This window comes from Lutjanus erythropterus, chromosome 20 (genome assembly GCF_056507025.1).
Source record: "Lutjanus erythropterus isolate fLutEry1 chromosome 20, fLutEry1.hap2, whole genome shotgun sequence".
In the NCBI taxonomy this organism is placed as follows: domain Eukaryota; kingdom Metazoa; phylum Chordata; class Actinopteri; order Lutjaniformes; family Lutjanidae; genus Lutjanus; species Lutjanus erythropterus.
In genome coordinates, this window is record NC_139336.1 from 20,327,400 (window position 1) to 20,342,096 (window position 14,697).

The window sequence follows — 14,697 nt, forward strand, 5'->3', positions numbered from 1 at the left end:
TGTAAGCAATAACCCAACTGCACAAGTCAGACAGGTGTTTTATGCAGCACAAAAACTGTTTCAGTAACAGTATTATTCTATTAACTGAATGATGCTTATGAAAAAATCTGATTTACACACATCGGTCAAGAACCAGAAAACAATGAAAGGAAGGCTTAGCAACAAACACATGCTAAGGCACATGTGTGCAAGCAAGCACTGGTGTACATTAATAGTAAATACATTCTATAACCAATAATAACTTATTTATTTAGGCTATAGTTTCCAGCTTACTGTGTATTATTACATGTATGACAGCCTGGTTGGTTTTAGCCTGTATATAGCAAGAATATAATAGAAATAGAATCACCTCATTTAAATGACTGTAAGAAAATATTGTTTCACATTACTTGAACATTCACATTTTGGTCGCTACTTAATCTCTACTTGTGTACACATAATCTTAAAGGGAGTCGAGCTAGTATACAAGTTAATGAGACTTTAGGGAAATGAAATGATGAATATCAGTTTATAAGAAATAGTATATTATATTGATGATGCAAATAAGGTGTTGTTCAAATAAAGCACAAAATTACCTGCAGGTAATGCTACATGCTACATAGACTCAAAGGTTTCCATGGCATCATATACTGTAGCTATGCATGGTTTTAGAGTGCTTAAGCACTTGCGTAGTGAACAAGCCTCTTCACCTAGTTAATTGTTTGTGGACTCTTACTGAAACATGATGTGAACTCACCTTTTGTGCCCAAGGATCTCAAAAAGTTTACATTTTTGAGCTCAAATAAAAACGTAAAGCTGTCAAGGTGCCGTTCTTTACTGTCAAACCAATGTTGTTTACATCTTTTATCTCACAAGGGACAGATGATGATACAGAAGACGTCCAGGGAAACAGTGTCTGTCATGATGCCTCGAGGCCAACAATAAATTTATCTTGGGACACTGTCTCTGGTCTGGGCTGAATGCCAGCTGCTGGCATGAGTGCAAAATAACAAACCAGACACAACAATAAGTAAAACACTTTCTAACTTGGCTTTAAAATGTGATGAAGGAAATGATTGTACTTTTAAGGCCTCTTTCTGAGAGCTATATAATAGCAACATAATAACGTTATATTTGTGTTACCTTGTGTCCATAACAAAATCAAAAGCAGAAACCTGCAATTGTGAGCAAATACAGGTTTTAAGAGATGGTATAAAGGTGACTTAGTTCATCTGAACTCCCTGGAAAGACTGCTTGTAAGTCAAAATGTATGTGAATTGTGAACAATGTTTTTTCTGTCAAATTTTTTGGTTTATTTTTCAAAAAAAATCTACTGAGTCAACAGGCTTTTAGATTATAATTTCACTTCTCCTGTAAAGTTTTTACATTAGATTTAGTGTTCAATTCCTGTTCTGATTTTTCAGAAAAAAAAAAATCAATCAGTTGCTTGATTAATTAAATTAACACAATGGTGAGTTTAAGCACAGAAAAGATAAATGCTCTGCATTTCCTCATGTACTTGTGGTGATTTATACCTGCACCTGAACTTGACTATAACCTGTACATTAACCACATAACAATTTTCATGGTTGTTATTTTAATAAAGTTTACTCTATACTTTGAAATAGCATTATTAACCAACCACATGTGGTCATTTAGAAGAAAAAAAAGGCTTAGATGAAACACTGACAGTTCTATGGGTTGGTCATACTACACTGATGAACCTGTTCACTTTTACTTTATTGTACTGTTGCTTTAAGTCAAACAAAGAACATACTCAACATCTTTTATTGGTAAATATTGGTAAATATTTGCAATTTGCAAATGACACCCCTGCAGTTACTATCCTGTTGTGTATCCTGAACAAAGTTTGCATAGTTAACTAAAACTAAACTAAAAATTAGAATTAGGTCTGACAAATATCCGAGTTAATTATAAACTAGACTCAAAACAAACAAAGACTAACTGAAATTATATTGTGAATTTACTAAACTAACTAAAATAAAATAAAAAATACTGAAAATGTATTTAGTTTTAGCCTTTGTCAATTTGGTCAAATTGGTCAACACAACAAGCATGAGGAGGCACTGGTGCATCTGTTTTTATTGAGACTGGGATGAATCAATGACTGTGAGTCAACCATTGGTGGAAGAAGTATTCAAATTATTTGGCAATCAATCAATCAATCAAGTAACAATACCACAGTATAAAAATACTCCATTACAAGTAAGTCTTGCATTCAACAGTAGAAGTACTCAAAATGCAGAGTAGCTATTGTCAGTTTTATACTACTATATTATTGGATCATTATTATTGATGTATTAATATGTAATTGTTACTTGTCATTGGTTGAGGTGGAACTAATTTTAAGTACTTCATATACTTATAGTAATTTAATATGTAACAGCTAATCATATTTTAGAAACAAATCATATGTTTTGAATGAAAAATCTTCATTTGAAAAGTAACAGGTCAGACTGATATTTCATATCTTTAGTACTATAATTTGATCATGCTGTCAAATTAAGTAGAGTACCAAGTTTGAAGTTTAACAGCATGGCTGAAATACTCAAGTAAAGTACATGTACCTCAAAACTTAACCTAAAAGTAAATGTACTTAGTTACTTTACAACATGGGAGTTGTGTTGTAATACCTATTTTGAAATTAATACATCTTGTCCCTGACAAATACACCCCGTATTATAATAAAAACTATAATACTGAAACTAACTTAACTAAAACTAAACATTTTGAAACAATAAAAACTAAACAGAAATTAGCAAACCCACTCCAGAAATAAAATGAAACTAAGCTGACTTGAAGACAAAAATTGAAAACAAAATTAAAATAAAAACTAGTACAAAACTGATGAAGTATAAATTAATTATTATAATGACTGATCCGGAACACCTCATACGTTGACAGACACACAAGTCATCATTTTCATTGGTTGCTTCATGACCATGTGAGGTTTCAGCCTCCAAGACTTAAAAACCTGCACAGGAGAGAGGTTGCATTCAGCTTGCACCACCAACTGAAGAAGTCTATAAATGAGTGACATTGCCCTTTAAATAAACCACCCAATAACACTGAAGCGCGTCCTCCGCCTCGGCTTGGCTGACAGCACAGGACGGTGTTCGACTGACGAAGATTTTGGGGATGCTGCCAGTGCTGTCAAGGTACTCGTCGGGATAACAAGGTAAAAACGATAGTTATGAGGAAAGTTCAGTAGCCGTCATCGTGGTGTACTGCATGTTTACTGTACGAATGGAAGCTAACACCGCGTCAAGCCAGGAATAACGTTAACGGCTGCTGTTTTGTAGCTAACAATCTGACGTTAGCCTCCAAGCGGTCATATCTAGAAGGGAAACCCAGACCCGCGAAAGATCTCGCGAGAGTGATCATTTTAACACAAACCGTGTTGTTTCTCTAACCCAAATAATGTGTTTTCGGTCGAGAACCTACCCACATTCTAACCAAAACGTTTTTACGTAATGGAATATTATTATTATTATTATATTATTCATTAGTACAGCATGCCACAACGTAGAAACGAGCACAAATCTCGCGAGAGTTTCATAAAATGAAGGCTTCTCTTCTAGACTCGAGTTTGTTTTGAGCGCTGCCTACTGACTGTTGTGGGTTGTGTGTACAAAGGAACCGCAGACCTACGAAAGATCTCGCGAGAGTGATGATTTTAACCCACACCATGACATTTCCCGATCCATAATTAAGTGTTTTCTGTCTTTAAACTTTCCCAGATTTTAACCACGGTCTTGTTACATTAAAAAAATAATTAGTTCGCGTAATGAAACAACGACTATTACAAATCCCGCGAGAGTTTCGTAAAACAAGGGTTCCTGTTCTCTACTTAATAGAGGTTTGCTAGCCAGCGTTAGCGTGAGTCGAGAGACATTCAACCGTCTGGTGTCAAGTGACAGTTCAGTCTATAGCAAAGGTCAACTAACATAACCTACCATGGCCGTTTAGTTATTATGTCTGACAAAGGGGCTGTTGTGCTCTTGTGTTACCGTTTGCCGAGCCGTTCAGCCGCTCGACGTAAAGTGACGTTAATTCAAAGCCGCACAACATCACGAATGTAACCACTGTCTACCCAGCTGTAACACTACATGGTATGTGGTTTAACAGTGTGAGCAGTGTGAGCTGTCAGGATTTCCCTCTGCTTTAATGCTCGGAGAGGGAATCACAAGATCTCCTTGGGCTCATGGTAATGAAGTAAGCGGCTATTTAAAGCATAACTCATGTGAGCTGCTGCCCCTACGCTGTCTGATATGTAGCGTCATACGATTTAGAGACAGGCTTCCACAGTAACAGTAAGTTGTTCCATGATGTTTACAACACTGCTGGGTTTTTGGTGCATCACGCCGTCAGTCCATTGCTGCATGTCAGGATAATAACCAATCCCATCTGTCGCGGGAAGGCGCGTCCTGTTTCCCAGCCCGCCCTTCACTGAACGGCTCTCCCTTCTCCTCCTCTCACTCCTCCTCCCTGCCCGTCTTCCTGGTCCAGCATATGTCATTTTGCCTGCACAGGGTAAGTTACACAACCAGCCCGACATGCAAAATAGAAACACGTGTCTGTAGGCGGTGCAGAGAAGTGCAGGTTTACTGAACAACAAAGACTGGCTAACACCGCAGAGGAGAAAAACAGCTGTCGCAGGTTGTTTTCGCGATTTGTTGCACAGAACCTGCCGGGTTTATGATGGCATTGTAAATGGAGATGAGAAGTACGGTATCAACATGTGTTTTCCTTTTAGAGAGGACCATGATACGAACATGATCAGCGCCGATGGCTTCTCAAAATGCGAGGCGACTCTGCAAGACAGAGGAAGCAGGAGGAGGCCACCTGCAGAGATGCTCCATCTGCTGTCAGCTGTTATTGTTTGGCTGGTGACGGGGACCACCATCTCCAGCCTCAACAAATGGATATTTGCTGTTTACAACTTCAGGTACCCTCTGCTGCTGTCAGCGCTTCACATGCTGACAGCCATAGTTGTGGACTATGGGCTGATCAAACTAAGGGTGATCCGCCACAGAGGAGTCGGAGAGCAGGACCTGACCCCCAGCGCAAAATGTAAGGTGTTCCTGTTGAGTCTGACATTTTGTGCCAGTATAGCCTTTGGGAACATGGGTCTGAACTATGTCCAGTTGTCATTTGCGTCAATGATCTACACCACCACCCCGCTCTTTACCCTCGCCATCTCCACGCTAATCTTGGGCAAACAACACCATATCCTCAAATACACAGCCATGATGCCCATCTGCCTGGGTGCCTCCTTCAGCGTCATGGGAGAGGTCCAGTTCGATCAGACCGGCTGCTTCTTTGTGTTTGCAGCCACCATGTTGAGAGGTGTCAAGTCCATTCAACAGAGTAAGTACAATTTAGACTGTGTAACTTCAGTGTTTTCTGTCCCGCTGCTGATTTTAACATTTTGCTTTGTTGTGTTTTTGTTGTCGCCATAGCAAGTAACATTTGTGAGTTAAATACTGGAAAATGAATCTCATGCCGCAGACATCAGAAGTTAGTTTAGTGGTACTCCTGTGGTCCTGGAACTTTTTAGTGATTCATTCCTCGGTACAGTCACACACCCACACATTAAGGTGGAATGTCACACTGGCACATTTTATGGTTTCTTAGGAAACACAATACAAACATTAATTTGTGTCTGTTACTCAGAATGGGCAGGGTTTCTACACATGCACATGCTCATCTGTGGTGTCTGACAGTTTCTGTTTGTGCTTTGGTTGTCTGAAAAAGTTCAGAAAGGCCAAACCTTTTTGAAAGTGAGAGATAAGTTTCAGATATTTCAGAGTTAAAAGTTTGACTTTTTCTGTTTTCTGAACAGACTATGAACTTAAGAAATTCCAAACTGAACAGAGAAGCCAAGAAACACTGTTAGTGTAGTTTAATTTAATTTATTTTGCTCATTTCAGTGTGTATTGTTTCTTTCCAGTTTTACAAAAATAGATTGTCGACATTCAGTGTGCAAACTTCATATGCACATTCCATGACCAAAAAAGGAGCAAGAGGACGAATAATCTTACATTACCTGTCTCTTTCTTAACAAAAACATAAATACAGACAGCCATTTTCATTTTCGCACATCAAAAAATTGATCACCAACACATACTCAAATATGGTCACATTAAAAATTCAACAATATTCAAATACAGTCGATGACTGTGACCTTAACTTAAATATTACTCAGTGAGTTAATAGGTTGAATCCTTATTTAATACACAATCTATAGATGAAGCAAGTTGTTTCTCCTAGTCCCTTCCTCCCCAGACTCACCAGATTGTCTGCAGACTGCAAGGACGCTGAACAGGAGCGCAAGACAATCATTATACTTTGACAATGACAAGCAACAACTCATTAAGCTGATCATTTTTTTATAACTCAGTTGTAAAGCTAAGCCTTATCGCAAAAACAAAAACCCACTACCCTGAGAACTTACTGAGGTCAGTGACTACCTGCCTTACTGTTTGCGACACTCCATTAACACGTTGCTCAGTTAAAGCATCATAAACCTCTACTTTCCCAACTGGAATGAAAATTTCAAAGGAGAACATGCTGACTGTAGCATAAGCCAGCATTTCAATGTATCCTGAATCTCTGATGGTATATCATGGTCATTTTATGATTTAGTACAGTAAATATATTACATATTTCTCCTTACATGCTGTGTAACGAACCAGAGTGATGGCACTCCGAGGATGTTTCAGAATTATTAAAGAAAACACCCTGGACTCCCTGGACTGTCACTGAGTGGACTATCTTGGTGAAATGTAGAGTCTTTTAGTACAAAACACCCATTCTGAGACTGAATGTATGGCTGCAGTTTAAGTGAATATGTCTTGGGGACGAGACAGATTCCTTTCTTAAATTGATGTGGCATGGTCTAAGTAGTTCCCTCACAACATTTATTCATTGTGCTCATTTATCTAATGTTCTGTGCTCTCAGAGAAGCAATTCGTGGAAGGAATTGCTTTAAAGTTAGTGTGCAGTGGATTAGGCTTCCTAACGTCGTTAATCTCTACAACATTGTAATTGTCAGAAGAAAAAAACAGAAGGTAACAAGTTTCTAAAAATACATAGAGGCCCTGTATTTAATTGTTATGTAACGCTAAAGCAGAAATTCAGATTTGCTCAAAAGGGATGTTAATGCTATATGCTTTGTAGCTGGAGTTTATACCACAATTCATAGCAAAATTTCAAGCTTAGATACAATACCAATTTAAAAAAAAAAAAAATAGGAAAAAGGAAAAAATGCCTCTTTTGTTTTTATTAACAACCTGTTCACAGCATTGGTAAAAAAAAAAAAAAAGTCACTTCACACTATCATGTTTTGCTCTGCTACAAGTCAAAGTTCAGTCAAGACAATACAGACAGAACTGAACTTGAGTAAGCTCTTTTCTTAATATAGCTATGTACTTTCAATGCTATAATTAACGGATATTGTATCATTTAAACACAGTGACTCAGTGACACAACTGCAAGTGTTGCCTGTTTTCTTTGTTAAATAATGGTAAATATATGTACATGAAGGAAAAGGGTCCTGCTTTTGCATTGGGAGTGCAATTTGTAAACCGATGCACATTACTTTTATTTTTAATCACGACTAAAACTTTAGTCCATCCTGAGGTGTCAAACTAGCTAGACGATGCTCTCAACTTTCAACAAGCTATTTCTGTCCTCTCTCACATGTTGTTGTTGTTGTTGTAACATTTTACTTTATATGGTTACTTTTCTCTGACAGACTTTGGTAGTGCAGTTTGTTTTGTTTAAAGTCAAAGCATTTTCACGGGTTTGGCGCTGTATGTCAATAAACACTGTTAAGTGTTTACAGTGTTGGAGCTGCCTTGGCTCGTGCTAAAACATCAAGAGGTTTTATAGATGTGTTTTGCTTCCTACATGTCTCAATATCCAAACATATTGCACATAAAAGTTTTGCATAATTTACTGCAATTTTCCTGCTATCAGATGGCTTCAAAGCTCAACAACTTTTGAATGAGCTCATCGGTGGATAAAATAGAGTCTGTGTTTGTTATTCTAACTGTGAGAAACAGAGGGGCCTGCTGTTATGTCATTTAAATACCACGCTTCTCAAAATGTTTAAGGAGAAAAACAGGCTTTGTAGTTGCTGAATCAGTTTTGTTTTTGACATCTCTGAGGTGTCCTGTATACTTTTTTGTGTAAACTCAGGTATTTTACTTCAGGTAGACAAAATCAAGTTCCAGCAAGCTGTTTTCTCATCCTCACTTTGTCTTGTTGTTACAGTTTCACTATTTACTTTTCTCTGACACCCTTTGACAATACGTATGTTTTTGTTTGTCTCCAGTCACTGACACGGTAATAGAGGAGCTTTGTATCTTCACTCTTAAGTTAAGATAGGAAGAGTATGAAATAGGATTCTTCCCAAATTGGCAGAAGCAGATCCTAACTGACTTTAGGAATCTTATCAAATCTTTTATTCTTCTTCTTCTATTTCATCGTCTCTTATCTCAGGCTAGGAATTCCTTAATACTCAATCCAAGATAGCTTATCAACTTTTATTTCTTTACTATACAATCTACGCTACCTTTCCCTTCTCACAGAGCTAAACAATCTTGTAAATGATGGTTTTTCCTCATTGAAATATACTTTGCACACACGCAATTTGTATATACATAACTTACTGAAAATAACATTGAAATGTTCAAAAACGGAACAAAAACAATGAGCACAAAGACAGAGGTCTTGTTAATATCTGTTGAAAAATTCAAAGATGATCACTACTACAAAATTATTGTATGCATGGAAAATATTCAAAATAACTGAAAGCAGCATCTCTGCTCATTAAATCATCTTTTCAATTATGTTGAGCAGGATAAGCTTTCCACGTGATTTCTTTATTGTGTGTTGTATTGATGTATGAGTATGTTCTTCAACGATTTAATGTTTTAAGAGGCTGCTTTCAACGTGTCCATGCAGGCAATAACAAGTTATGCTGTTGTGTTGCCTTGCCTGCCTGCATCACTACAAGCGGGTCATTTCAGTGGGTCACGGCAGTGCGTCAGAGGCAGGTACTCCTGGCTCTTAAACTGAATGGGAGATCACCTCTCAAACTGGTTATGCCCCAAACACACCTATGATTAATTAAGGGACTCGATACAACCCCTTTGTCCCTTGCACCTTAATTTGTGGCCATTTAAAATCCTTTATTTCACTATGTCATGTTTGTAACCACTGCTTACGTTTCTCTGTTTCTCAGGTATCTTACTTCAGGAGGAGAAAATTAACTCCGTCTTCCTGCTCTACCTGATGTCCATTCCTAGCTTCTGCATCTTGGCTGTGGCAGCCCTGGCCTTAGAAAACTGGGCCATGCTGGAGTCGCCGCTGCACTACGACCGCCACCTGTGGGTCTTCATCCTGCTCAGCTGCTTGGGCTCGGTCATGTACAACCTGGCCAGCTGCTGCGTCATCACGCTCACTTCTGCCGTCACTCTGCATATCCTCGGCAACCTGAGCGTGGTGGGGAACCTGCTGTTGTCTCAGCTGCTTTTCGGCAGCGAGTTGTCCGCCCTCAGCTGCGCCGGCGCAGTGCTGACACTGTCTGGCATGCTCATCTATCAGAACTCAGAGTTCATCGTCAGCTACCTGGATGCACGCAAGGCCAAAGCTAAAGAGTCCCAACAGGTGGATTTTAACACCACCAGCGAAGAGGACTTGGACAAAGCTAGTACATCTGAATCAACATATCATCAACAGAGAATGGACGGGAAACAGGAAGACAAGATAGACTGAACTGAAAGGATGAAGGAGAGAATAAAATGTTGAAGGATAAAATGATAAAGTGTGAGTTCTCTACCATTTGTGTCTTCAATTGGTCGAGAGCAGCAGAGGGAGTGTGACCTTACAAAGCTATTTTTTGTTAGTTTTTTAACTTCCTCACTGTGCCAATTTATTTCTCCTCTGGTCACACGGAAGTGGAGTCTGCAGAGAGGGAAAGGTTGCCTTTATTTATCAGGTGATGGTTTAAATTCTCTCCTTCATCTGTAAATCACTCATACATAGCCTATAGCGGTATATGCATGCATGAGCACACTGAACTGTTTGATACCTCATGAGGTATTCACACTGTCACTCATACTACTCCACTGTGAAAACGTTCTCATTTACAGAGGGCTCTATTCTATGTTTTTGGGTGGCTGTCGTGGATATTTTAAGCTGGTGAGAGCCTCATGTGACATTTGGGGGGGGGGGGGGGGCTTAGAGAGCACTACGCCTCGAATCCGAACGGGCACAATTTGTATAGAAAATCTATATTAATAGTACTGTTACCTGACATTCACCTGGCCCTGGTGGTAAGGGACTGGGTTTTTGGCAGCTCTTTTTTTTGTACGTGAAGCAGGAAGCTTGGTAAATGAGGACGCTAAAGCTCTTGTTTAGAGGCAGAAGTTACAGTGATGGACAAAGCCAACATTTCTGTGCAATGAGATGCCTCTTTTTCCTCTACTGAAGCACACTTTTAATAAGAGGCCTGAGCTCATGTGTTTTCTCCATCCCCCTATGAACCTCAATGTGGCTTCCCCACTAAAGGCCTAGATCTTGTTCTCGTACCGGTTTGGAAAGACTCTGGTCTCTGTAGAGTTAGTCCAATTATTTCCATCTTTTACAACAGTGTGCTCACTGCGGCACCCACGATAATTAGGTTCACGAGTTCTCTAAGGAGTGTCACTCAGCTTTAGCTGTCTTTTCCCTGCGGAGGAGATGAGGGAAAAGAAGATTGAGCTGTCCTTTTAAGGTTGCTTCTTAAATCCTAACCCATGTCGTCTGTTAGGTTTAATTTTACCCTTTTTGTGGGTGACATTTTTAGTGCTGTCACGATCGTGAAATTTTAGCGGACAATTAATTGTCATACAAGTAATCATGAGTAATGATGTAGTCTGTCTTTTTTTCTCATGTTATGCCACTCGTATACTATAATCCTGATTACATTTCTGTTTGCCTTTTCGGCTTCATAAACAAAAATTGCACAGGACACATATGACCTAAATAATAACTTAAATACGCCAAGCCTATTACTGAAATACACAAAGAGATCTGACAATAACATTTACCAATAATCAAAATAAAAAATATACTTTGGGCAAAACAGACTATGTCCTTGTCATTCCCAACTGTGTAGTGCAAATTTTTAAGAAATTAATGCAAAAGAAACAAAAAAGTAAGTTAAGTAATTTGCATTTCTATCCACTACCATTATGTGAAAATTAGAAGTTAAACAAGTGCAATGAGTTGATGCCATTAAAATAGTGCCAGTCAAATCTGTGATGGAAATGTGACATTTCTGTTTTTATACAGAAGAATGGAAATAATTCTAACGTTTGCGCAAAATGATTAGGTCAGCTCAGATAATTATGATCAGGCAATTATTTATTAATGATGACAGATGAGAAACCTAGACATTTTTAAAAAGTTAGTTACCAGCACATGTTGGAAAACTGACCTCTGCTGGACAGTGTTGTTTTCTTTTTCTCAGTATTTGAAAGTCATTTTATTGACATGATTTTATTTTGTGACATAGAAACATATTTTAATCCCCTTTTTAATATTTACATGGAAGAAAATATTTATTTTTTTGAATGGGCATGATGATTGCTGGCTTTGTAATGCTGTAGACTTTGGTCTTCAAGTGTCTTGCACATGCATACGTGTTATCTTAGACGGCACTAGTCTCTCCTGTCCTGTATCCTCAGACAAAAGTCAGGTGTACTACACAGAAGACTGCATGCCGCCGCTCCTGAAAACCTCTTAAAGGTCCAGTGTGTAAGATTTACAAGGATTTTTTGGCAGATCATGGCAGAAATGGAATCTAATATTCAGAATTATGTTTTCATTGGCGTATAATCACCTTAAAATGAGCTGTTTATATCCCTGTCCTACATGCTAGGAAGGATGTTTCCAGTCTGCAAACTCACTGCTAGATGCCACTAAATCCTACGCACTGGTCTTTTAAATGATCTTGGATGTCTGTTACCGAACACTCCCTCCTACATATATGATATGCCAAATGTTTACTTTCAAAGCTTTTTTTAATCACACTGTGTTGTTGTAAAACTGGTTCTGTCAGTGACCAGAGACAAGACGAGTTCTCACAGGACTGCAAACAACAAAGCCATGCATCAAAGATGTTTTTATGACATCTGCCACATTCTCCACATATTCTGCCATAAAACAACTGCAGGCAGGATTGTATGTTGCAAGATTTTTTCTTGACATACTTGACAGGGATAATATTTTAAGGGTGCCATTCATAAAATTACTTAGCATCATATCATGTGAATCTACAATCATAAATCTCTAGTCGATTGAAAATAGTCCAAGAAAGATATGAAACGGTTAAATTTTGCAGTTTGATAAATGGCTTTGTTGGTTTGACGTTTCAAAATAATCTGCAGTTACAGGGTTAAATATTATGTAAAGGAGATCATTTCACTGGTTTTACATTATTGAATACCTCAGCTGTTATATAGGACTTGTTATGTTCATTGATTATTAACTATTGGGCTGAGATCAAGCAGCTTTTCAGCAAACACTAAAACTGCAGTGTGCAAATTATGGGTTTTATTGTGTTCAATAGAGACAAGTGATCTGATCATAGATGTCAACATGTTTTAATACACATGTTGACTTCACTGATCAGACCAGCCTCTGCGGTCATTTTTTAGTTTTCTAATCTCTGTTACACGATCACAAACTTGTGGACATTTTGCAGGTTTCCGCTGCTTGTTCTCATGGATATTATGTTAAGTAGATTATGGGTGTGGGGCAAAGCAACTGTTGCACTTAAGACGAGGTACGAAGACGCCGCCCCTCCAAGCTTACGGTTCCTGTGTACATACTGATTTTGGTAATTTGCAAAGCTAGTTGGGTGTAAATAGTTATTTTATTATATTTATGTATTTTATAGTCATTTATGGCTGGTTTAAACCGCACTGGTTTAAGAATGAAACGTTTGCCTCATGCCTTATTTGGACATAATGTAGATGAGAAAGGAGTGATTTGTCATTTTGTCAAAAAAGTTTTTGATTAATACTTTGAATGCCAACTGCAGCCACAGGTGCTTCTGTTAATTGGCAAAAATGTGGAAGATTCATATACATGTGATCTGCAACTGCTTGAATAACAATAAACAGACTGGTACAATAAACAATAACTTAACCAACCACCTCATTACTGAGTCAGTGTTGTTACTTACATGAAATAAGTTTAGTTTGAGGCAAATCTTTATTTTGTGAGATAATCTTATTCCCAGCTCTGTTAAGTGTGGTAGCTTTTTTCACTCTTAATTTTTTGATCTTACGATAAAATGTGTTACTTCTAAATGCATGTTTATGGTATTTTTTGCAGCTATAAAAGGCAATTTTGCCTTTGTAAAGTGTTAAAAGTAATTTTCCATTTGCATGTAAAACTATTAAAAACTATTTAATAAGATTCAGGAATATAAAACATTTAGATGATGAAAGTATATAAAACTGTCTTTAGGGCAGCAAATAGTGACTATCACTATTAATTAATCTTGTTACTTTGATAATAAAGTATTTAGTCTATTAAAATGGCAATATATCTATATAGATATTGTGATTTGAGACTAGAAATCATCTCATATCGTTATATCATGACACTAGCAAGTGATGGCATTGTGTTAATGTTTTGAGAAAGCACCAAAAGTCATCTTTACAGTATTATTGCAATTTGGAGGTATTTGGTCAACAATAGTGATACTTTATTTTGTCCATATTGCCCAGCCCTAATAGAAAGTTCCCAGAGCTCAATGTCATGTCTTTAAATGATTGTTTTATCTGACCTGCAGTACAAAACTAAAAATAATCACATTTAAAATTATGTAAATTATTAAATACTCACACTGGAAAGCTAGAACTAGTGAATGTTTGGCCAATTGTTGCCAAATTTTCTCTCATTTAACTACTTAATGTAGTAATTGTTTCAGCAGTACATGTCTTTCCAGAAACAGGGACAAACCCCCATAAGCCTGGGTGTAAATGGTAGGATTAATAATGGCTGAATACTATTTAGCTACTTTAGTTTCAGGGTCCATGTCTTCCCGTGACACTTACAACTGATCCATCGTTAATGTTATTAGTAACACCGGTGTTTTAGCCACTGAAACAAGTCAAAATGTCTGCAGGGAAAAGGGCCCATTGAACCACGAAGTGTTCACCACTTGGTGGAGCAGTTTGTCTGCTTTCTGATTTATTAGATCATTCTCTAAATCTGCTTTAACTTTTAAGCACCGAATGATCGCTGCTGACATTGAAGAATGTATTCTGCTAATGGTGTTTTCTTCTAGATTTGTATGTTTGTGTCTGTGTGTGTTTGTGTTTGAGTGTGTGAGTGTGTGCTCTCTCCCGTCTTGTACAGATTCCTCTGCTTCTGTAAACAGGGTCCCACTGGTCAGCCTTTTGCCTGAATAAGGCAGTGCTCCTCACTTTTTTTTGCCCTAGTTAACTCTTTGTTTTCCATCCAAGCCATTTATCAGCAGCACCCTGCAAAGGAAGCAGGTGAAAATTGTGATTTAAAAACACAGAGTTTGGCTGAGGGAGTTCACCATGAAGTTTTACATGACATCATCCAGGATGCACTGACAAGACAAAAGAGACTTCTCCCTTCTCCTCCTCCTCCTCCTCCTTC

At 38.0% G+C, this 14,697-nt stretch overlaps 1 protein-coding gene across 3 annotated transcripts; it reads left to right on the plus strand.

The window, feature by feature from the left end:
- The first annotated feature begins 3,011 nt into the window (after positions 1-3,011).
- Positions 3,012-13,218, plus strand: slc35e4 (solute carrier family 35 member E4). Of its 3 annotated transcripts, none has more exons than XM_084746278.1 (3): positions 3,012-3,178; positions 4,757-5,370; positions 9,254-13,218. In XM_084746278.1, exons 2-3 carry the CDS (start codon positions 4,776-4,778, stop codon positions 9,784-9,786), a joined length of 1,128 nt encoding a protein of 375 aa, XP_084602404.1. In that variant the 5' UTR covers positions 3,012-3,178; positions 4,757-4,775; the 3' UTR covers positions 9,787-13,218. The 3 variants fall into 3 exon arrangements, with proteins under 3 accessions (XP_084602404.1, XP_084602405.1, XP_084602402.1); XM_084746279.1 differs by lacking the exon at positions 3,012-3,178 and adding an exon at positions 4,154-4,533; XM_084746276.1 differs by lacking the exon at positions 3,012-3,178 and having other exon boundaries at positions 4,546-5,370.
- The last annotated feature ends 1,479 nt before the right edge of the window (positions 13,219-14,697 follow it).